Source organism: Chiroxiphia lanceolata, chromosome 19 (genome assembly GCF_009829145.1).
Source record: "Chiroxiphia lanceolata isolate bChiLan1 chromosome 19, bChiLan1.pri, whole genome shotgun sequence".
NCBI lineage: Eukaryota > Metazoa > Chordata > Aves > Passeriformes > Pipridae > Chiroxiphia > Chiroxiphia lanceolata.
The window spans coordinates 7,838,494-7,861,178 of record NC_045655.1 but is presented as its reverse complement, the minus strand read 5'-3'; the positions used below and the strand labels follow the sequence as shown (position 1 = coordinate 7,861,178).

Sequence of the window (22,685 nt, the reverse complement as noted above, 5' to 3'; positions counted from 1 at the left end):
CAGCTCGGGAGCTGTCAGAGCTGCCATCCTCCCCTTGGAAACGTGGCAGGGAAAAGGCAGCTGAGAACTGCTCTGCTCCAGGGGAGTGATCAGAGCAGGGTAGGACAGGGGGAGAGGCAGAGATGGGTGTTGTGTGGGCTCCAGCACCCACAACAACTTGTGAATGCAGAGAGCACAAACAGAGGGAGGAGGCTGCGCTGGGGCCTTGGCTTTAGCCAGGAATTACACCCTGCTGTGCATTCTCTGCTCACCCTCCTGCTGCAGCTGGAGCCTGTCAGTGCCTTCACAGGGCACACTGGGTTTTTGGATTGAGGACTTCCCACTACAATAAGCTCAAAGCTGCCAGAGCAAGGAAGAGCTCACCCGGTGACGATCCCTCCTTAGGATCCAGCTCCTGTGCCCTGCGGGTTCAAGGAGGTGATGATGTGTTTGACACTGTGCCACTGTCCTCATTCCCAGCCCCAGAGCCCTTGGCTTGCCTTTCCCTTCTGGATATTGCAAATGAAGGAACTCGATAGTTCTCCTTACCTGGAGAGGCACATTTTCCCTCAGCCACATCAGAAACCAAATTGCTCATTCCCCCTGTGCTGCCACCACTCCAGGCCAGTGCCCCTGGCCCAGAAGAGCCCTCCTGTAGCACCCACTGGTGCCCTACAAAACTTCAGTCACAATGGCTAAAGAGTTTTCTTATAAACTGTATTTTCATCTCTGAGGTGAACTTACCAAGGCCTTTTCCTCCAGGTTCCTGTAAGTTGGTTAATTTGTGTGTTCATAACACAGGACAAGCAACGATAACAAACCTGGGCTGAAACAGACTTCAGAGTTTTGGACCACACAAAGCAGTAAAACACTTTTCTGTTCTCCTCAACCAGCCACAGGACTTGCCTGTTAGCAAACATTTACTATTGATTTGATTTCTTGCTTTTATATCTCTCACTGTGGGATTTGAAGTGGTTATTGGAACAGCAGAGCCTGCAGTACTGTGCTACTTCAGCAGCTAAAACCAGACTGGGTTAAGCACATACATGGAGAGTTTAGGCTCAAGGGACTGGACTGCACTCCCAAAGATGAGCAGAGAAGTGAACAAGAGGAGGTTAATTGCATTTATACATTTTCCTTTAATAACAAAATGGCTCCTTTTGGTTGTATCTTACAGCCAATTAACAAAACAGCCATACCTCAACCCTGTTGGGTCCTATTTCCTGTTCCTCTGTGTCTTTATTATTTACAACACTTTTGCATTTAATTTGAAGGAGTAATAAAGGTCTGAGAGTGCCAGGCAGGTTCTTAGGGGGCCTCTCTGCTCCTGCCATCAGTGATGGACAGTTGTCTTTGACTTGGGACGTGTAACCCCCACAGTGACCAACTACAGCTCTGGTATTGGGGTCCCCAGGGGTCAGACTGGAGATTAAAACAAGCAGCACAGGCTGCTGCTGGGGCTGAGAGCTCCACCATCTCTGGAGAGCCCCACGCTCCTGGTTTTCTCAGGCCATTGGGGTTGGAAAGGAGTGGGGATGAAGTACCAGCCTTTGGAGTGAAAATGAAAACAGGAACCTCAACACTTTGCTTTCCTAAGATCCCTTCTCTTTCCCATATCAGTGCTGCTACTGTTATATTTCTATTTTAGGCCACAAACATAATTTTATTTTTTTTTTCATTTCAATCACGTTTTATTGAGCTCTCTTTACGTACAAGAGCAAGGATAGTTCTTGATGATAATAGCTGGGTCATAGGGAGATATTGACTGCTGAACAGCTGATGGGCAGGGAACTTGGGAAGAGATTAAGACATTTGTGATTGGTGTGTAGCTTTTGGGGGCCAGGGTGATTTATACAAGGCAGCAGCAAAACTACTGATTTTTCATGGTTTGCTTTTAGCCAAGAAGCCAAACAATGAAACCATCATTCCTGTCTGGAGAAACTGGATTCTTCCTTATCAAGATGAGGAATTATTTCAGCAACATCCCTTGTCTGAGCTCTCAGTGAACAGTAAGGATCAAGTAGTTGCAGTTCAGTATCTTTATTCATCAATATCCTTCATAAGTTGAAGGAAGAACATAGTTCATGTGTGTTTTGGAAAAGATGCTGGACATAATTCTGTGAGTCTTGAGCATCATTTTAACTACTAAAGAGATCATTGTCCTGGCTGTTGTGCTGAGAACAGCTGAGCTAGAAAATATATGCAAGAAAATATCCTGAGACAGTAGTTAACCCTACACATATTCTACCTCAGCTAATCCTGGAAGTTGTAAATGGAGATCCTGATCATACACGGCCTCATGGCTTCAGAATTTGCATGGGACAGAATTTTCAGGGCAAAAACTAACCTCTCAAACCATTCCTGGGAGCAGGAGGGATACAAATTTATTTATCTGCTCTCTTCAAATGATCAGCTTTAATTAGTTTGGGTTTGACTCAGATACTGTGCCATGGGGACAGAATCAGCATTGATTATAATTGATTGGTTATCATTGATCAAATCATATGGTTTCGACTTCCCAACCTCATATTTGGAAACACAAATCTCTATTTCTAACAGATTTTGGCCCATGCATTTTTTTTTCAACTTTATGACTTAATGATGAATGAAACAAAACTCATTGCACTTTTGTGGGAAGTGAATTCAATACTATTATCTTGTAATAAAACAACTTACCTTAAAAGGGTGTTGTGAAAATATCAACCTATTAAATCCAAGGCAACATCAGCCACTGTTTAGGGAAAAAATCCAGAATGAGCAGTAAATAATCAAACCACCAAAAATATGAACAGAACCTGGATGGCACAACCTGTGAGCTGGCTGGTATTTTTAGTGTAACATGAAAACAATCCCCAGGGAAAGGCAAAGCTGGTTACAGAGGACAGAGGTGAGGCTTTAGCCACCCGTCTTTGATTTTTTGGTAGGCTATCACTGCAAGCAGCAAGGGGAAAGATTTACTAAGGTATTTAGGTACCTAAACATGCCTAGCAGCATTTATAGCAGCATCTAAGTAGGTTAGGTGCCTAATTCCCATTAACTCCACGAATGTGTTTAAGCTGCTAAACATCTTTGCCAGGCTGGCCCCAGTGCCTGGGCTGACAGGTGCCTGTTTGAACTGGTGCAACTGGGCTCATTCCCAGTCAGGTTGATGCTCCTTGGAGCGGGTGGAATGGATGACACACAAGGACCAGGAGCACAGACCTGAACAAAGGCTCCTGAGCCGACTCAGAGTTTTGCTACTGACTTAAGGAAGAGCCACACAAAAGTCACTCAGAGCAGCATTTGCAAAAATGCCACTGAATTCTGGCGCTTGGTTTGGATTAATGTTCCTGCAGGAGTATCTTAAGCTGAGTGTAAAGAATCCCACCAGTTCCCAGAAAAGTAGACATTTCACAGGCCAAGTCAGAACAGCATTTCCTGAGCTCCTGGACAGCCTTTCCCACTTCACAGCCCAGCCTGTTCCACAACCACAAGCATTTTTCTTAAAGGATTTTCCTTGTCCTCCCTCAGCACCACCGGGCACCTCCTGCGTGTCAGAGACAGACTTAAAGAAATGAACCAAACCACTCCTAAAGCAGCCTCTTACAAGAGGCATTTGATCAGGTGAAGAACATTGCATGGGACAGATCTACTCCCATATAAAGCTGTAGTTTCATTATTTTAAAGGATACAACATGCACTTTAATATATTTTCTACTTAAATTTTTTTTATTCAGGAATAAAAATGAAAAGTTGCTGTTTACAGCGTTGCATATGTTGGCAACTGCTCTTTACAAATTCTGCTCGAGTTATCCTACAACCATTTTCTCAAAATACACAGTTCAGTTTAATCAAAATAATTTCACAAAACTATGCCATAGAAAGGAAGAGACAAGGGGATATCAAGAGAAATAACCTAGGAAACAGTGTATGGCAGTGTACAAAAATAGATTAGAACATTTGGAGATTGTAGGTATGAAAATGTATTCCCCACCACGGAGAACGTGAACTAGTGGATTATGTGCAGAGGTAAAAGCTCACTGGAGTAGCTGGAGAGATGCAGAGACCTATTTCTAATGCCTTTAATTTCTAGGCAAATTTATAAGAGAGAGGGGGGGAAAGAGGCTCCAGCTTCTGGCACGTTCTCATCCGTGGGTGGGGACAGGGAGCGGAGCAGGCAGATCCCCCCTGGTGCACAGCAGGCTGGGCCTGCCTGGGATCATTCCCAGCTCCCCAGGAAGGGAAGGCAGCACGTGCAGAGCTGTCCCCCTCCAGCTGAGCCAACAGAAGGACAGCTCTAAACTGCTCCCCGGGAAGTCTCTGCTCCTGCAGCCTCCCTGATCCACAGCCCCCCGTCCCTAAATAGCTTCTCCTCTTTGGAACACCCGGTGAGTTGTCACAAAGCCACAAGCAGAATAAATCAAGGCTGCAAAGAGGCAAGTGGAGATTCCAATCTCTCCTGAGCAGAACTGGAAAACTGGAATCTCTGTGCAGGCTGGATGTCACGGAAGTATGAACAGAAAGAGCTGTCATAAAGCATCCAAATGATTTCTACAGCTACAGCAAACAGCACAAGGAATTCAGAGCCTCGCATGTCCTCTGTGGGTCATGAGTCTGTGCCATTTGCAGAAAAGGGATTTAAATAAAAATGCTTCTGGAGTGTCCAAGCCTGAAGCACAAGCTCTGTCCCTTGGGACTGTGCTCTCCAGGAGCACAAAGGAGGCTGTGAAGCTGCAGGAGCCACTGGGGTAAAAAATGGCTAAAATATTCATGTGTTATTGTTATGAGAAGTTTTCTTAGAAATATAAGTTACTGTGGGTCTGCTGAGCAAGCTTTTCTTAATCCACACCACCTGTGTAGATTCACAGATAATTTGGGTCTGACCTAGTTAAAAGTACAAAACAAGTTTTTGCTATTTGCTTATTCAATATATCCTGACATCTACTTCCAGCAAAGCCTGCAAAAGCCTCTTTTGTGAGCTGCACACTGTTCCTCCAGGAAGAACGTTTGGTGATGTGTCTGCAGCTCTCAGACCAAGTGCAGGAGATTCCTGCACTGCTATTCAGAGACATGACTTGGATTTCAAAAGAAGGTGTATTATTTTGACTCAAAAGGATCAGCAGCTCCAGTGTGCCTGACCTGGCACAGCTCTGCAGTGCTGAGGACAGAGCGTGTGGTTTGAGGCACCAGAACTGTGAGGAAGTCTGAGCTTTATATCCATTCCTCAGAGGACAAGGATTCTTAAATCCAGTGACACACCTACTGAATACAGACCTCAAAGATGTGACTGCAGCCTGTGCCTTCCTCACACTGTCACAGTCCCCTTCTCCCTCTTGCACTGAAGGTCAGAGACAGAGTTTTCCTTTGGCATATCCATCAGTGCTTCTGCAGAGTTCAGGCTTGTCTTTCATTCATTAGTAACACCCACCATTACACACACACACACACATACATAAAGAGCCTCCAGAAAAACACAGCACAGAATCATACATTTGACAAAGCTGACATCAGACATTGTGCTGTCAATAATGAGATTTAAAATATTCTGTGCTATTGAGGTAAACCCAAACCTGCTCATTAACTTGCGCCAGCACCCCCTGTCATTTTCTTTATCCTCTTTAAATCATCACCAGTGTGTACAAAATGATTTTGTTCTACTTAAAGACCAGCTCTGAGGAGGTGAGTGATTTCTGCTGATCCTGGAGGTGGTTTCACAGGTTTCATTGTACTTGAAACTTCACAGCTTCCACTGAAGTATTTGATGTGTGTATGGATCGGTTTAGCAGAGCACAAAAGTAGAATAATTTTCATTCTTGCCTCATATTGTTGAAAGAGCATGGTGTCCTCTACCAAAAACTTTCTTTTCACTTGACAAGATATCAAAGACTCATTTTTCTAAAGCTCAACAACTATTCATAATAAGTATTCGTTTTAAAAGTCATCAGGGCTCCAGTACTTGTAACAAATAGCTGAATTTCTATTAGCAAAACTTATTTGCAGATTTCTTTCATGAAAATAAAGATTTTCAGTAAAGCCATCTGCATTATACTCACCAGCATTGGTTCAAAAACCCCAGCTGACCTTGCATCTCAGTCAGCCATCAGCTGGAATCTACCACCAACTGTCCCATCTTAACTCTCATGTTGGCCAAAGCCGTGAAAATTTCACTTCAGGTCAAGTGAATTATGTCAGTGGGGAAGTCATGGAAAGACTGGACTGGGCCCTAAGGTGAGACTGATCCCTGCACACCAAAGTGGGACAGATTAAGGACTCCTGCAGCACCTGCATCCTTTGTACCCCCATCAATAAACCCACCTCAAAAATGGCAGAACCTCCTCCAGCTTGAAGGGGAGAAACATCACCAGGTACAACTACAGTACACTGGAAAGCAGGCAGATTAAAACCTGGGCATCTTCTCACTAAGGAACTGGGACCAGACTAACTACTCCCTGTCAGCAGCCTCAAGCCCTCAGCTCTTGGACCCGGGCAGGTCTCTCATTCCATCCTCCTCCTCCTCGGAGCAGAGCAAGCTCAGGGCGCTTGTGACGGGATGGATCCAGGACGTTGTCTGTGTCACGTGGCTGAAAAGAAACAAGAGATGCCATTAGCAACCTCAAAGGGGCTCAGAGACCTCAAAACAAGAAATACCAGACGCGGTCTGGAGTTGTAACGATCATTACGACACTTTCAAACGCAGAATTGTCCTTTTCTTGCGAACTGTGAGATTTTTACAAACAAGATGTGGCGTGTTCTGGGTGCCAGAACCTGGACTGAAGGTCCCATTTCGCAATACAGAGAGAATGCTTTTGTATGAGACTCCTGATACACACTGGTGACATTTCCTGTTAATTATCTGAGCTGTAGACAATTAATCCAGCAATGATGTGCAGCCCAGACAAAGGAGTCTTGTGAAACTCCAACATGGTTATTCACGAGGCCAGCACACCAGTTACAGCCTGGGGAACAGTGGGCAGGAGGAAGCTGAGCAAATGTGGAATTACATCACAGAATTACGCTCAGCTCCTTAGAACATGAACCCTGGAAGTGTTCAAGGCCAGGCTGGAAGGGGCTCTGAGCAACCTGTTGAAGGTGTTCCTGCTCATGGCAGGGAGTTGGAACTAGATGAGCTTTAAGGTCCCTCCCAACCCAACACATTGTATGATTCTATGATCACTATTTTAGCATCATTAAGTCATTCCTCTTCTTTCAGAAAAAGGCTGGTGAATAAATGAAAAAAATTATGTTTACACATCCTCTAGACCAAATTCTGGACGTGCTTCCACAGCCTTTACATGTTCAATAAAGGGGTGTCCGTGGTGATTTTTAAGGCTTAAACCCTACATTTGACATGCAGTCTGAGCTGCTTTCCAGTGTTGGGAAAGCTTCTCTATGAATGGCAAGAGCCCAACCCAGGCTGGGTAAGGACAGATCCACGGGCTGGGTTTAGTGTTTGAGGGTGAGAACACCGCACACCTTGTGATTGGTGTGTGCATGTGAGCCATACTGTGTGTGGGCAAGACACTGCCTCTGCTCCCTTCTGGAATAATGTGTGCTTGGGAAAGGAAATAGCTTCTCTTAAAAAAAAAAAATCCTGCTAATAAATTCACAGTTTTTGTAGTCAAGTCAGTGCAAAGATTAATTCTGTAATGTAAGTTCACTGCACAAACTAGCTGAAAAATATTGTACATATAATATACCCCATGAAGGACAAGCAGCTCTTCTCACAATGTCTGACACACAGTGTCCCTAAAGCCCATGTCTGTACTCACCTTTCAGGTGCTCTGGTTTAATTAAATACGAAGTGCCATGATGGAACTACTCTAGATTTAGCTTTTCAAGTGAAAACAGGTTTTGTCTTTCTGTCTTTAAAAGCACTCTCTTAAATACCTGATTATGGAAAGGGATATGTTAAAGTAGGAATTTCTGAGTGCATGTTCCACTACCCTGAGTTATGGGTTTGGGGATCACTGTTCCCATCAACATGATGGTGCCATGATCTTACCTGGTGTTTAAACCTTTCATTTGAGTACACTGAGCTCAGACTCAGCTGGGTATGATGAGGATGTTACTGTTCACCAAGAGGTGAATATGATGATAAGGTAAATCACAGCTCAAGCTGAATGAATAAATTAACCTGTCTCTGAACAGGGAACAGGAATTTAGGCACCACTTCAATTGAAGCAACGCCTGAGTAAAGACCACACAAGAAAAAGAAAGTGTGGAATATAAAGACCATCGAACCTTAAGCCCCAGTTATGTGTAAAAGCAATTCAGAGGTGCTCTTTTGGTGAGAGCAGCACTGGATGGACTCCATTCCTTTACGGGTATGTTACAAAAATGTCCATTACTGGAGCTGTAGAGAGCAGTTTCACAGGAGTTAAAATAGAGGGATAAATGAAAAACATGTTCCTACAGGAGACACACTGCAGCAGACACTGACTACTCCTAAGCACAGTAATTGTTTCATTCTAAGAAAGTGAATGTACCATTTTTACTAGGAATGAGAACAACTTGCCAGTGTTTCCAATGTTTACCTTTAGAAAGTCAGATGACAGCCAACATGGAGTCCTTTTACATTGTTTTATGAGAGACTTGTGAATAAAGCCTATCTGATTAAGAACATCATTCCTACTATTCCACAACACAAGGAAATGTATATACTCACATTTATATTATGAATATATTTATATTTGTAAATATACAAGGGAAAATATCTTTGCTGTATTTTCCTGCAATGTTTTCTACAATGTCAGGAAATGCCTTCTTGTTTCCTAATTTAAAAATTCAGTCAATAAGGCTTTATAGTGAAGATAGCACTTTAAATTGAAGTCCCAGCATGTGATTTCATTTATCAGTGTAACAACACAGAACTCCTTCCAACACCTGCAGAATCATGGGAGCTGAATGAGCTGGATTCCATCCATTCCAGCTCTGCTAATGCAAGATTTATTGCCTACACTACTATTCTAAGTGTTTATATCGACTACTTTTATCAAGCCATTTCTGAAAAATCCATCATGGAGTTTAAATAAGAATAAAATTATTTTTAAATTTGTTTTTCTTCCCATTTGACTTCTCCATGTAGCCTGCCCTGACCTGCTGTGTGCCTGAATCCTTAGTTCCATTTTCTCCTGAGCAATCCTGTGAAGTGGGAGAAGCTGCACAGGAGTAGAAGAGTTACAGGGAAAGGCATTCACAGGGCTTTGATACAACCAACTTAAAAATTCCTCGTTAAGTGTTTATTCTTCAGAAGGTTTTCCTCCTACATACTCCAGGGCCAGGAGGCAAATGACAGCACTTCTAAGTTCCTGCTACTGCTGCAAGAAGCTCAGTTTGCTCTCACGCAAATTCAATGCGAAAAACTCTCCAGACCTTTAATAGTGCAGAATCGTGGCACTGAAATCAGGATTACAATTTTCTGTGTTCAGTGCCATAACATTGGTGAGAAAGAACTAGTTTTCATCCCCTTTCAAAACACACAGGGGCAAATTTTGCCCCAGTGTCAATCTGCTGCTGTAGATGCTTCTGATTTGAACTCGGTTCCTTTCAACTTGCACTAGGCTTTATCCCATGAGTGACTCTCCTAGGACAGTTTGTTTTAAACCCTTTGCCAAAATCCTTACTAGGAAAAGAGCTCTTATAAATAAACATTAAGTCCAGATACCACGTCTCACACTGTAGACAGACAGACACACACAATACGCGCAGATTATTTAGGCAGAGAATAAATGTATAAACCCCGCTGCTATTTATTTTTAGCTCTCCAAAAGTGCTGTGGCTAAAGAGCTTTGACATAATCAGTCCGAAGAGATAATCCCAGATTTACTGGTTTGCAGAACATTCTTGTATTAGACATACATCCTCCCTGATTTGTGTGTTGGGGCCAGCAATAAAAGTGAGAGGGAGTCCAAATCTACCTCTAGGTATTGCGTAATCGATGCAACTGGTTCGAATGTTCAAGGGATATTTGGAAAGCCAGCACCGCAAATTTCAAGTGCACAACGTTTTTCCATTTTGCAAATCTTCCTTTCAAAAGTCTAATTTAGCATCTGCAGAGCAATTAACGACGTTTAAGGATCTTTAGGTTTTCAAACAAATCACTGCTATCGGAGGGCAGCCAAATTTATTGTTAGAAAACAGAAACATTTGATCTGGAAATATGTCAGCAGATTTAGTCTGGCGTTTTAACATTAGCAAACTGCAGGACAAATTTTAGAGCTCGGGAAAACAAAACATGAGAACAGAGGGGATGTTTTGGCAAAGGAAGAGTGGTGGATTATTTCAAATGCCATTATAATTACCCTCCTTATGGCTCTGCCTTCTTCACATGGAAAATTATTTCTTTTAAAATGACAACTACAGATGATCTTTTAAGAAAAGAATCACTCAAAGAAAAACTCAAGAGAAAAACTAATTGAAAAAAAATGCCTGCACCTTAGATTTTGAGCATTATCAAGACATACTTTTCACCTTAAATTGTGTTCTTCAGCCAGGGCCAAACTCTGGAGCCTGACAGGGAATTGTGAAGTCTTGCAGACCACTCAAGTGCTGCAGGTCCCAGTGCAGGATGCTGAGCTCCAAAGCAGCCATGCAGCATTCTTGGAAGTTGTTTTCTGTCTCCCCATTTTGACATTCATAACACCTGGCTCAATGGTTCAGCTGCACCGGGGTTCCTGAGCTTTACAAGGAGCAATCTCGTGCAAGAGCCTTTTGTTTGGCATCTGTTCAGGAGAGGAGATGCAGCTTTAAACAATTAGTCAAACTCTCCTAATGAACAGGGACCACTGCTCTTTATGGGCCAAATAGGATTTAGTTATAGTTGAACTTGGAAAGGCAAATTCTGGCCTCAGATGAGCCTTGTTTTTCTCTACCAAACAGTATTATGGAGGGTGAAAGTGAAAGCAGAACTCTGCTCATAGGAAATAACACAAAGCCCACAGTAGCTGTTTTCCTCCTAAATGAGCACACTCCATCAACTAAACCCACGTAATCCATAGTGATAATTTTGCTAAACTTTTAATTTTTCTTACTTTTTGATTTTCCAAATTTCACTTGCCCTTTAAAGTGCAACGATGCTCAGCTGAAGAGCATTGATGGAGCTGTTCCTGATCTGCTCACAACTGCAAACCTTTGCTGAACAGCCTGAGACACGGGCACTGCACACTCTGGAAGCTTTACTCTTTGCTGCTTTCACTGGTATTGAAATAATCATTAAAAAACATAGCAAAGAAGAGAATAACTCAAACAAAGCCCTGCGAGATGTAGATGCAGTGGGTTGGAAGGGGACATGCTCTACACTACCCAGAAATATATTCCAGACTGGGCTTTTGTAGTTTTTAGACTTACATGCACGTCCCAGTGGGAAGTTTTGAAGTTCCTGAGAAAGGAGGATGTGCCATCTGCTAGAGGAGTGGGAATATGGGGACTGCACATCCTCTGTTACCCGCTGGTATGCAGGGCCCCGGGCACTGGAGGCTAACGAGGGCCAGAACAACAGGAAAATAAAGAACAATGCCCTTCAATAAAAATCCTGAAACTTAATCCTTCCTCTAGAGGTTCTCCCATCCTCCCTGCTTGCTCTTGCACAGATTCTGTGTTGCTCTTTGCCTTGAATTACTGCCTTTGTCTTTTGTTCCCAGGCCTTTCTCTTCCTGTTCCCCCCTGTGCTCGGGACAGCCCTTTGCTTTGCAAGGATCCTTTTTCTCTTCCAAATTCAAATCTCACACCTTAGAGAAGGTCTCTAAGCTCAGAGACCCAGCTCTTTCATCTTTATTTTACTCATGTTTCTCTCACTTGCTAAAGCAAATCTCTTGGGCCACGATCAATGCTCCCTGGGCACCTTTGGAAACACTGCATAATTAGAAAATACACCAACAAACAGAGATCCTGCACAAAAATGGAGCAGTTCCAGTTTGCACCAGCACCTTGAAGACCTTCAGAGGTCATGGCAGGGAGAGGCAGAATCACTTTTCCTCATGACAGCAGGGGACAGTGGAGCATCTACCAGAGCACAGGGAGCAAAAGGCACAGGAAGGCAGACCATGGGATCACGGCAAGAGCAGGGCTTTAGTTATAGAGGAGCCCCCTCACATGACTGTGGAATTTAGATAAATACAGCAGATATATACAACAAGATTTGGTACACAGGATGGTCAAAATGCTGGATATGTGCTAGTTCTCTTGCCCTCAAATCTCTACCTGACAGAGTTTCTAAATCACTCCATAATCAGTCTGAATATAACATGGAGTTACTGGTGCTGCACCCCACACATGTTGAGAATGCTCTCCTAATTTGATCAAGGATTGGATGATTTTTAGGAGCAGAATTATTTCTCAGCTTTCAAGAGCCGGTGTTTTTAATATCTTGCTGTTGCCCCTTATGAATTTAAACCTGGTATTAATTCTTTGTCTCTTCAGCACCACAAAAGCTGTCAGAGCCATCACACACCTGCAGAGCCAGCCAAGGATGGTGTCTGTCATGTTTGGTATCCCCTCTAGAAATGCCAGTGCTTGGAAAGCAGATGTTAAATGCTGTAAGGGGATACCAAGTCAAGCAGTGGAAAACTCTTGCTATTTTGAAAGGCAAATGCTGGGAGGATCTGCAAGGAATAACTTATTCTGAGCTGTAACTAAAGCATTTTACAAAATAAGACAAGTGAGTGACATTGATGCAAGTATAATCTATCAATCAACCCTGAGAGCACCTAGGGACAACAGTTTCCAGACACAAATCCTAAAGGCAGCTTGCATTCAGTTTTTGCATTGTATTTATCAAAATCATCTTATTTTAACAGAAACATTCATTTTTTTCCTTTCCCCTTTTCTGTTAAAATTGGTTTAAGCCTGTACCCTCTTGCAAGACATTTCAAAAGGAACATACAACATTTAATAGTTCCCTAGGAGATGCTGGGCAGGTCCTGGAAGATGGCAGTGACCTTAATTTTATTGGCTGTAATAACATCAAGAGCACTTGTCACCTCATGGAGCTGTGTCCTGAGGCAACATAAATGTTGCTTGTATTTCCCTCAGGGATCACAGATTTTGCTTGAGTATTAATTAAAGATTGAGGGATATAAAGTGAAACCCCAGAAGACAGTCTTGCTATTTATTCCTTGATTAAACCGATTAAATCCTTGTCTAATAGGAAAAATCTGTGAGCCATTTCAGAAGGCAGTAATCTCTAGGAAGAAGATTTATCAAGCCAAATAGTGTGCTGCATCATTAAAAGTTGTCAACAATAAACAAATGGCCCAAAGTAAAATAAAACCAGTAATAACAGTAGGATCTGAGCCAAGGCTGAATCAGCCCTAAGGTTTGAGTGGCAGAATGGCACTGTTTGAAAGCACCACCTGAAATCTGTCTCCCCACTATCAGCCAAGTGCTGTTTCTCTAGAAGTGCTGGTTTTAATATGTGCAGTTACCCAGAATTCTGTGTCTCTAAGGGAACTTACAAAAATTCTGGTGCCATTTATTTGCAAATGCATCAGAGCACACTCGAGGTTTATGTTTAAACTACACGTGTACTAACGTGACATGAAGCTGGAGAGATGGTTTTGGCCCAAAGCACCTTGCTGTGCTTTGATCTGCCTCTGATGGCTCTCCCAAATTCCAGGGAATAAAATAATTTCAGCTCCTTGTATTTTCTCACAGAAGAAATTTTAACAGCTGCCTTCTCTGACAGGCCAGAACTTGGACAGAGTGTGCAGGATCTGTGGAAGCTGAAAGAATGTTTCTCCATCTTGGTTCTTGATATTAAAAAACAAACAACCTCTCAGGAAAAAAGATTGCCCAACCAAAAGCAGCTTAAGGTCTTAACATTCTTGTATTACAAGCTCATGTTATCATAAAATCCAATGCCAAGTTTCCTGGTTTTACATCTGAGATTATTTTCCTTATAGTCATGCAAAATGATTTCAGTGAAAAATCAGAGAAACTGAATTCCAAAAATCCCAAAGAAACATGTCAGGACTTCTTAAATTCTTGTTACATCTGAAGGTGTGTGAACTGACATTATGCTGACAGGTGCAGACTGCTTTGGATCCTTATACATTAAAAAGTAGTAATAGCAGTTAGCACTTGGTTAATGCTGAGCCAGTTCTATTTAAATATTTGCCATTTCTTGTGACTACACAACTATTCTTTCTCTATTTTCAGTTAGAAGGACTTGAGAGTGACAGGTAAAAGAAAACATTTTCAAAAATCACCTCTATTTTTCTGGGGGACATGTAAAATAGGAAAGGTCCCATTTTAAGAGATGCAAAGTAACTTCAGCTTTCTTTGAACTCACTTGAGCACTCCATGCCTCAGAACCAGCACTCCACGCCTCAAAATACCCATTCCTGCCCACAAAACATCAAAGTTAAGATGGGGACACCTACAATGATGATTTTGATAACTGCTAATTTTGGTGGAACTAACTTGCCTACCATTATACAGGGAGCTGGGAGCAGGCTCTGGATTCAATCCAGGGGGATTTCAATTGCTGTTGAAATCAGTGTGGCAGATCACGGTTCTTCTTAGTTTGCTGCTCTGAAGTGACTGAAACTTGTGTGGAACACACAGAAGTTTATACTTCTAGATCAGGTCTGCTGTGATTTGAACTTCATTGAAGTTGATTTCTTCCAGGAAAGTTGATTTTCTTCTAGGAAGAAACCAACTAGGACTGGTCCTCCAGCCCCTGCTTGGATAACCAGGATATTGTGATATGCCAGGATGTACTGGAATGAAACAGCAGAGGCAAAGCTGGACACACCTCAGTGTGTTGGGGTTTGGGTCCTCCCTTCATAAAGGGAGTGCTGAGTACACTTATCAAAGGCACGACTTCCTTTTTGCAATTTACTTTCCAGTAAGTAAAATCAACTGTGATTTATTTTCCTTTTATGACGACACCTTTAACTCTAGTGCTATAAAACATCAGTGTTTATACTACAGGAGTTCTTCCTCTATCACACATGCTTTGCTATTCTTAGTTCAGCTGTAAAATCATAAACAGCTTCTATGAATGCCCAGTTTTCAGTAAAATGAATGGTGGGTCTTTCCCAAGCAAGACCAAAAAACCCCAGAATATTATAAAATATTGAATATAGAACATATGATGTGTCAGCTTTCCAAGTAAAAACCTGATTTGTTAGGCATGATTTCAAACTCCACCAGAACACATCATGTATGGTTTTTACTAACCTGTATTTTATAAGTATTGACTTTAGGCTTCTACTTAACATGAACCAAATTCTCTGCCTTCCAATGAAGGCACCTTCATTGCCTTCTTTGTCACACTGAAGCACAAAAGGCCTGCATGGAAAGCTTCTGATTTTTAGATAAACTGCTGAAAGATAACCCTAAATCAAACCTTACTGTTTCCCCTTTCTTGTAAGATAGAAAACATCACAGGCCTTAATACATCTGAGGGAGAAGATCCCAAAAGTTTAAAACATTTGGTAACTTTTCCTTGCCTTTCAGGGAAATTTCAGATAAATGTTCTTGAGGAAAATAGCAGTTAATGTGGAATATTTGGAATGTAGCCCTATTAAAATGCTAGAAAAACAGTGTTTACAGGGGCAAAATTCACAGCTGGTCCTTACAAACCATATACATATGCAAGGAGTGGGTGGGAGTAGGAGGGAGAATAGCAAGGCCCTACCTAATTTTAGGTGCCAGTCTCATGATACAGAGCTGCCATATGTTAAAGGTGAACACGGTGGGAGGGTGGGAGAGATTAACCAGAATGGGTTTTCTGGGGAAAAATTAGTGTCCCAGCTCTGGGGTTTTATACTGTTCCTGTGGGATTCTTAACTGGCAGAACATAACCATAAATTAGCAAGTATGGGCCTCACTGGGAGGGCAGTTCTGCATAGATTGTTTCTCCTGTTTGAAAATCAAACCCAGAAGTTTCTAATTCACAAAATCTGTTCAATGATAGAATGAACACACACTGTTTGCACTGCTGGACTTTAATGCTAGAGCATACAACAAAAGTGGGATTTTGTTCTAATACTGGTTACAACGCTTAGTAAACTCATTCAGCTTTACACCTGAACTAAGCCTGGGCAAAACCAGCCACAGGTCTAACTCTAAAAGTGAACATGATGGCTTTTCTCTTATTTACAAAACTTTTCCCATCCTAATGCATCCCAGCTGACTGATAAGTGCACACACACTCATCTGGATGTAGGTGATACTTTATAAGGGCTCATTAGTCCCTTTGTGTTTCTGGGATTTACAGATAAAATGTCTATTTCAGACAGGAATTTCTATTAGAAAATCAGTAATTAAATTTCTTACAACAGAACAGTCTTAATTGTCTAATAAGTAAAATTAATTAATGAACTTTTTTACCTTATTATGTGGGGTTTCTTCAATACACTGGTCCTCCAAGCTCAAGACAAACAATGGAAAAACTGGAGAGGATCCAGTGGAAGGTCACCAAGATGATGAGAGGGTTGCAGAACTTGGCACATGAAGAAATGTTGAAGGAATTGGGTTTGTTCAGCCCCCTCTTCTCACAAAGATGTACAGCACAGACAAGAAGCAATGGGCACAAGTTGCTTCAAGGGAAATTCTGTCTAGATTAACAAAATATTCCTCACTGTGAGAACAACTAAACTTTGGAATAGGGTACCCAGACAGGTGATGGAATCTCCCTGACTGCAAATATCCAAGTCCTGGTTTGCAGGGCTCTGGGTGACTTACTCTTCAACAGATGGTTAAATGAGATGACTCTTCCAATCTAGACTTCTCTATGATTTTATTCCATTACTTTGGACTGGCAATGGACTGCTGAAAACCCCATCAGGACACATTCAGTTGTCCCCTTGAGCAAATGAGGTCAGAATCTCAAATCCTCTTAACCAAACTGGCTGAAATAAACACTGACAGAAATTCCAGCTGTAAACTGGTGATGAGACAGGCACCAGTGCTGTGTTTCTGTCACTCACTGACTGATGGGGCACCAATCTGTGCTGTGTGTGAATGACTGGCTGTGTTGCTACATGCAAAACACAGCAGTGCTTGCCCTCTCTGTTACTTTAAAGTACACCAGGTTATCTTAAAACATGCCTGAGGTCAATCTCAACCTTTCTTGTCTGGCAGGAGGAAAGTTACATTCTCAGTGAAGCTGTTCCCTACCTACTGGTGTAATTTTTGTCCTTCTGAGAACTGATAATTTACATTATATTAGTAAGACACTTGAACCTGCTTTTTTTCCCAGTGCACACTGAGCTGTAGTTCATTACAGTTTACATTACAGTTTGCTATCCCATGGTAATCCCTGGTCTTAATGCCCAGCACAGACTCATGCCAGTTTTAGCAGTCTAAAAGTTAAGTTTTCTCACACTTGCAGCACTTTGTGACCAATCCTTGCAACCTGGTTGATTGAAAATAATTTACTGAGACTGAAATGATTTGCTGAATAAAGGGGTAATTTCAAAAATTGTCAGAAGGTGAGGATTCAGGGGCAAGATACAGCTTTCCCTGGTAGGTACAAGGCACTGCTCAGCCCCATGTAAATGTTTTATTCATGTCAGTTATTCACATAAGTGGGTTTCACTTTAGTGTGTAACACAAGCCAGCTGGTTTGCTTCTTTTAAACTCTGATTTCTCATGCACTTCATATTGCTACACCCCTTCAGAGATATTTATGGAAATTTCACAGCAAGCTGTCTCAAGCTTATGTGCTATTAAGATTCCATTCTGGGGTGTTTACTGCATTAGATTTATAATGTATAGATTTATGGACTCAGCTACTTGATAGCCCAATAAAGCATGTTGGAACCGAAGGCAACTACTAATTAAAATAATATTTGATTGTCCTTAGCATACTGTAAAACTGCTGGGGATTTAAACAAAGCCATTGCAGCTCCTATAGAGCCTCACAGCCCAACTGCACAGGAAGAAAACTGGCAATTCCCATCTGAGAGCAGTTCAACTGTGGCACCACTTTGGGAATGTTTTCCTATTTGTATACATGGAACAGGGCTAGTGTTGAAATACTCTTAAACCCCTCATGGCTTTGGCTGGGCTAAAAATGAATGAAAGGATTCTAAAATAGAATAAAAGGATTGACATTCACAGCCAGAGAGAACAAGAAGGTTACAGCATTAGTACCAGGGTTGTGAGGTATCAACTATTCTGATAATCCCCATTTAAACAATTAGATTAAATCCTCCTGGGAAGGATCAGCTGATAAGATGCCCCTCAAGCTAAGTTCCTCCTAGAAAAGGATATTTTCAATGTTGGTTTTCACCTTGAAATCTCCACCATTTGATGTCAGAAACAAGGGACTTATGCAACCCCTGCTCCTTGCTCCAAACTGAACCTTCTCAGATGACTTTGTACACAATACACAGTGTAGTAAGAAGGGTGAATTGCCAAGCATGCAAACAGCCTGCCTTACACTCTGCAAAGGCATTTGGAAACAGTCATGAAAGCAAAACAAGGAAATAGTTAAAAATAATATTAATTGCCATGATGTGCTATTGAAATGCTCAGTTAATTCCATTCTAATGAACTGCATTAACAGCTCTGAACACCACTTGTGGTGACTCCACTCAGAAGAAGTTTTTAGCCATAAAGGGTGGCTAAAAGCCATACCCTTCTCTGCAATTAAAATGGGTAAACCTGCCTTGCCTGCCCCGCAAAGACTGACAGGCAGAACTTTATAGGACAGACTACAGAAGGTAACAGTGATGGCAAACCTGGGGCACTCTCACCTGCAGTGCTGGGAGCACGTGGAGAGGGCAGAAAATTTGTGATTTATTAACAATCAGATGTGCCAAAATTCCTGAAAAAGCTTTCTCACGTGCAACCCTGAGTTCAAATCTGTGGTTTCAGCAAGTGGGGATAACGTGCAAATTAGGCTTCCACCACCTAGAGTAGCTGAGATTCTCTACTGTTGCTAATAAGCATCTGGTTGTCACCTCTGCAATGGTTCAGCATCCAAGTGCAGAGCTCAGGAGGAAATGCCTGCACACATTCAGCACATCCAGCTTTCTGCTGAGTCATCCACATACCTACGTGAGCGAGAAGCACAGCAACAAACCCAAAAATAAAACAGGAACGGGGGGATGCTTCAGGAATGTGACATCTCTTCTCTTCTGATTCTAAATTTTACTTGCTATTGTTGATAGATGACACTATCTTCAGGCTCAGTTTGCAGTCACACAGGTATAAAACCAGGGTATTACCCAGAAAAGTATCCACCTTAACTCCCCAACTGTCCTATCATGGCTCTCTGCATGAACAGACAGAGCCCAAGGGAACAGTGCTCTATTTTAATAGTTGCTCTTGTATTTCTTTCCACTGCTGTGAAATTGGCTTTTAATTCACTTTCATTTCCTAAGTTATTTTTCTACAATTTTTTTTTTTGTATAAATCTTATGTAGTAACCTACATCTGTCTGCAAAGAAAAGCCACCCTTTGATTAGAGCTGGAATGCAGGATCATATACAGTGTGTTTGGAAACCTCTGCAGAAAAAAACCATGTCTGCTTTCATAGATCTTGCTCGAGGCAGCACGGGGTGAGGCAAGGACAGCAGAGCAGTGTGCTTGAAAAAAAGGGGAAAAAAAAAGGTCCCTGCTTTTCTTGCCTAGTTAATGCATCAAATTCAATGTTGTTTACCTGACTTTTAGAAGAGTTTGGGATAAAAGTAATTTATTTGCTGCCCTTCCTCTGTTTTAGCAGACTGCAGAAATCCACCTGCAAAATGGCATCTTTCTGGCATCTATAAAAATTAAACTATATGCAAATTTCAGCAGCTAAAACAATCTGCTATTTATTAAATCCATGATATATATGGAATGGAGATGAATTGTATTTTTCACCATTTGCTTCAATCGTTTAGAGGAATAATAAAAACCCCTCTATTAAACAAATTAATTTTCACTATATTCTGGAAAAAAACCCCAGCATACAGTACAATGTACAATAAATTTCTCCACTGATTCTAGGTTTAAAACTGTGTTTAGTTTGAGGTGCTTTTATTACTACTCTGACCCGTTTTCCCCAGAACTACTCACTTGATAAAATACTTGATTCCATCAGCTGTATAAGCCTCTTCCCATCCATAAGGCAGACCTAAGAGGAGATAAAGAAATAAAATGTCTCTCTAAGCTCAAGTGACACATAGAACAGTTTTGAAACAGTGAAAGTTAGAACACTATAATCTCAAACCATGTCATAAAAAGATTATAAATTCCTGCTATTTCTGCAACAAATAATAATGTAAACAATGCAATTTAACAAATATTTGCTGTGCTACAAAGCTATAAACTGTTTGAAGGTATTTTTATTATGAGAATGATGAGTAATACTTTTAGTAGGGTGCTATACTATATCCCTTTAAAAATTACATTTTCCTATCAAATCTTTACCTTTTTAATTACCATTTGTTCAAAAGCAACTTTTTGAAGGGTTTGAAAAGTGCTGGAGAAAGAAGCAGCAGTCAATGTGTAAAAATGCTCCTGCTTTTGGGATACTGTACTGCAAAGTATATAAAATGCAAGGTCCTGAAAAATCGCTTTTTTTTGGAGACCAGAAATATATATAAAATTTAAATACGCGAGAAAAATTGTTCTGGAGGCGGAGTTTTGCTTGAAAGTCATCTCCAAATGTGAGTGTCTCAGGAGTTAAACTATTTTTGTTCCAGTTCAAGTGTATCTCAAAGACCAGCTCATTAGAACCATCTGTGAGCCTGCTTTAGATTGGAAGCTTTGATTTGGGAAATGTGCTGGACCGCACGCACCAGATGAGCTTTGGGAGCTGCTTCCTGCCAAGGGCTGCCCTAAGTGCACACATACGTATTTTTTTAAAAATTCTTTTACAAGGCTCATTTGTTTCTGTTGTCACACCTTTGTCTCTAGTGGGTCCTTATTTCTTAAAAATCTGGAAACTGATAACCTCGGTTCTCCAACAGCAACAGGGCAAGGACTTGGCCGAACGAAGCAGGTGCAAACCACCTGAGAAGGAATTATACCTGTAGGCACCAAGTGAAGAGCAGCAAGGAACCAGAACTCCAGAATTCAGGAAGGGAACTTGAGAGGTAAGGCTAAGAACAGCACCATGATTATTCAGTGCAGCTTGAAAAAGCCCACTGGATTAATTTTTTTCCTCTCACTTTTACCCCATTAGTCACTTGTCTCAGGCTTCTTCCCATTTTCAGTTTAGAGCAGATCTATACAATCTGTTCCACAAAACATGCCACCTACTACCTTGCAGAGAGAATAATCCACAGCCACTTCCCTTTAAACACAAGGTACCTGCTGTGGAGCAGTTTTCAGGCTCTGGCTCCATTGTGAGGGAAGGAAGAAAAGGATGTTTCAAGTTATAAATATGCTAGACATGATCACTAGTTCTTCCTTCCTCTCCCATGAAAGACGGGACCTTTATTCAACATGGATATTTTCTGATGATTTAAATGGCAATAGGATTCATCCCTCAATTGCTTCCATCTGCCCTGGCCTTTCCTCGCTCCTGCCTGCAACACACACATCCAAAATAAATGACAATGGATTTGCTCAATTATGAATAAAAGCTCAGCATCTGCTCTGTGCTCACATGGATCCCCTACATCACCTGTTTCATTCATCAGTGATAATTACGCTTTTTCACTAGTGATCTGATTAAAATTGTGTCCCTTTTTTTCCCTTCTAAACGAAGAACAGCATGTAGGTAGCAATGGTAACTGATGTTCTGCATTCTTCCCTTAACCACTGAAGACTATGCTTTTCAAAAACACTGAATACATTTGTCACCTAGAAATGAAACTCAGGAGATATCTCCACAGCTTTATCTGCCTTTTTGACTTTATATGCATTAGATTGTATATCCTGTCTGTTCTTTGCTTCAAGGTTCCACTAAATCTGCAGGTTTTTTTAATGCATTGATTTGCCACATTTTTACTCTCCACTAGTTTTTCACTGCTGTTCCCTTTACTCCATTCCTTCCCTTTCAGATTTGTACTTCTATTCCTTGTATTTCCCATGGTAGCCAGGAGGCTCTCATGTTTTGCATCCTATTTCCCCAGACATGATCTCCACTTCCTTCAAGCTCGCTGTCTCCATGAATCATTCATAAGTTGATCTACTTCCTCATGCTCTATTTTTTCACACCCTCCAGGGTCAAATTTGTTGTCTGTCCCAGGACCTGCTTTGAAAGACTGCTAAGCTCTCACCTGGAGTAAATGGGAGGTAAAGGAGCTGAAACAGTCAGAAATACAGTCTGAAAGATACAGGGTTTAGCCCACATAAACTCCAGCAATCTCAGATTTCCTGCATATTTATAATTTCTTGTGTGAACTGCTACAGTCTTTGATGAATCTTCATAAATAATAAATCTCGGCTGCAGTTGTCTGCATAGATCATCTTGAAAGATTACGGATTTACAGTATTTAAAAACTAGTTCTTTTCAGCAGAAAATACAGGGCTTCTTGCTATTCAAATATTTGTGATTATTTACCTTCTGGAAGGTAAAGCTGCAAAAGCAATTGTGCATGCAAAAGGAAGAACAGTCTCCTGAGAGAGTGCATTTCAGTCAAATCACATTGTAAACCACCAGTATTTTGTTCTGAGTATATGCATTTAATTAGGGTTAGTGCAAAAAAAAAAAAAAAAAGTCTATAGTTCTATGTGAAAAAAGACCAACAAGAAACCAGTTGCTGTTGTTTGTGCCCCAGCCCTGCTGCAGCTGGTCCCATTGAGCCAGTCAGGATCCCTGGTGACTGCTTCCCTCCTTC

The 22,685-nt window shown here is 41.5% G+C and overlaps 1 protein-coding gene across 6 annotated transcripts in view; it reads right to left on the bottom strand.

Moving 5' to 3' along the window:
- Positions 1-3,668: 3,668 nt before the first annotated feature.
- The window catches only part of STXBP4 (syntaxin binding protein 4), a 67,975-nt gene continuing 48,958 nt past the window's right edge, over positions 3,669-22,685 (bottom strand). For 5 of the 6 annotated variants that reach the window (XM_032706759.1, XM_032706761.1, XM_032706760.1 and 2 more), the window contains 2 exons: positions 19,972-20,029; positions 3,669-6,539 (listed from right to left, as the gene is read on the bottom strand). In XM_032706759.1, the coding sequence (XP_032562650.1) occupies positions 6,428-6,539; positions 19,972-20,029 (170 nt within the window). In that variant the 3' untranslated portion in view covers positions 3,669-6,427. The remainder of the gene's footprint in view (positions 6,540-19,971; positions 20,030-22,685) is intronic. The other variant, XM_032706763.1, reaches the window with a different exon arrangement.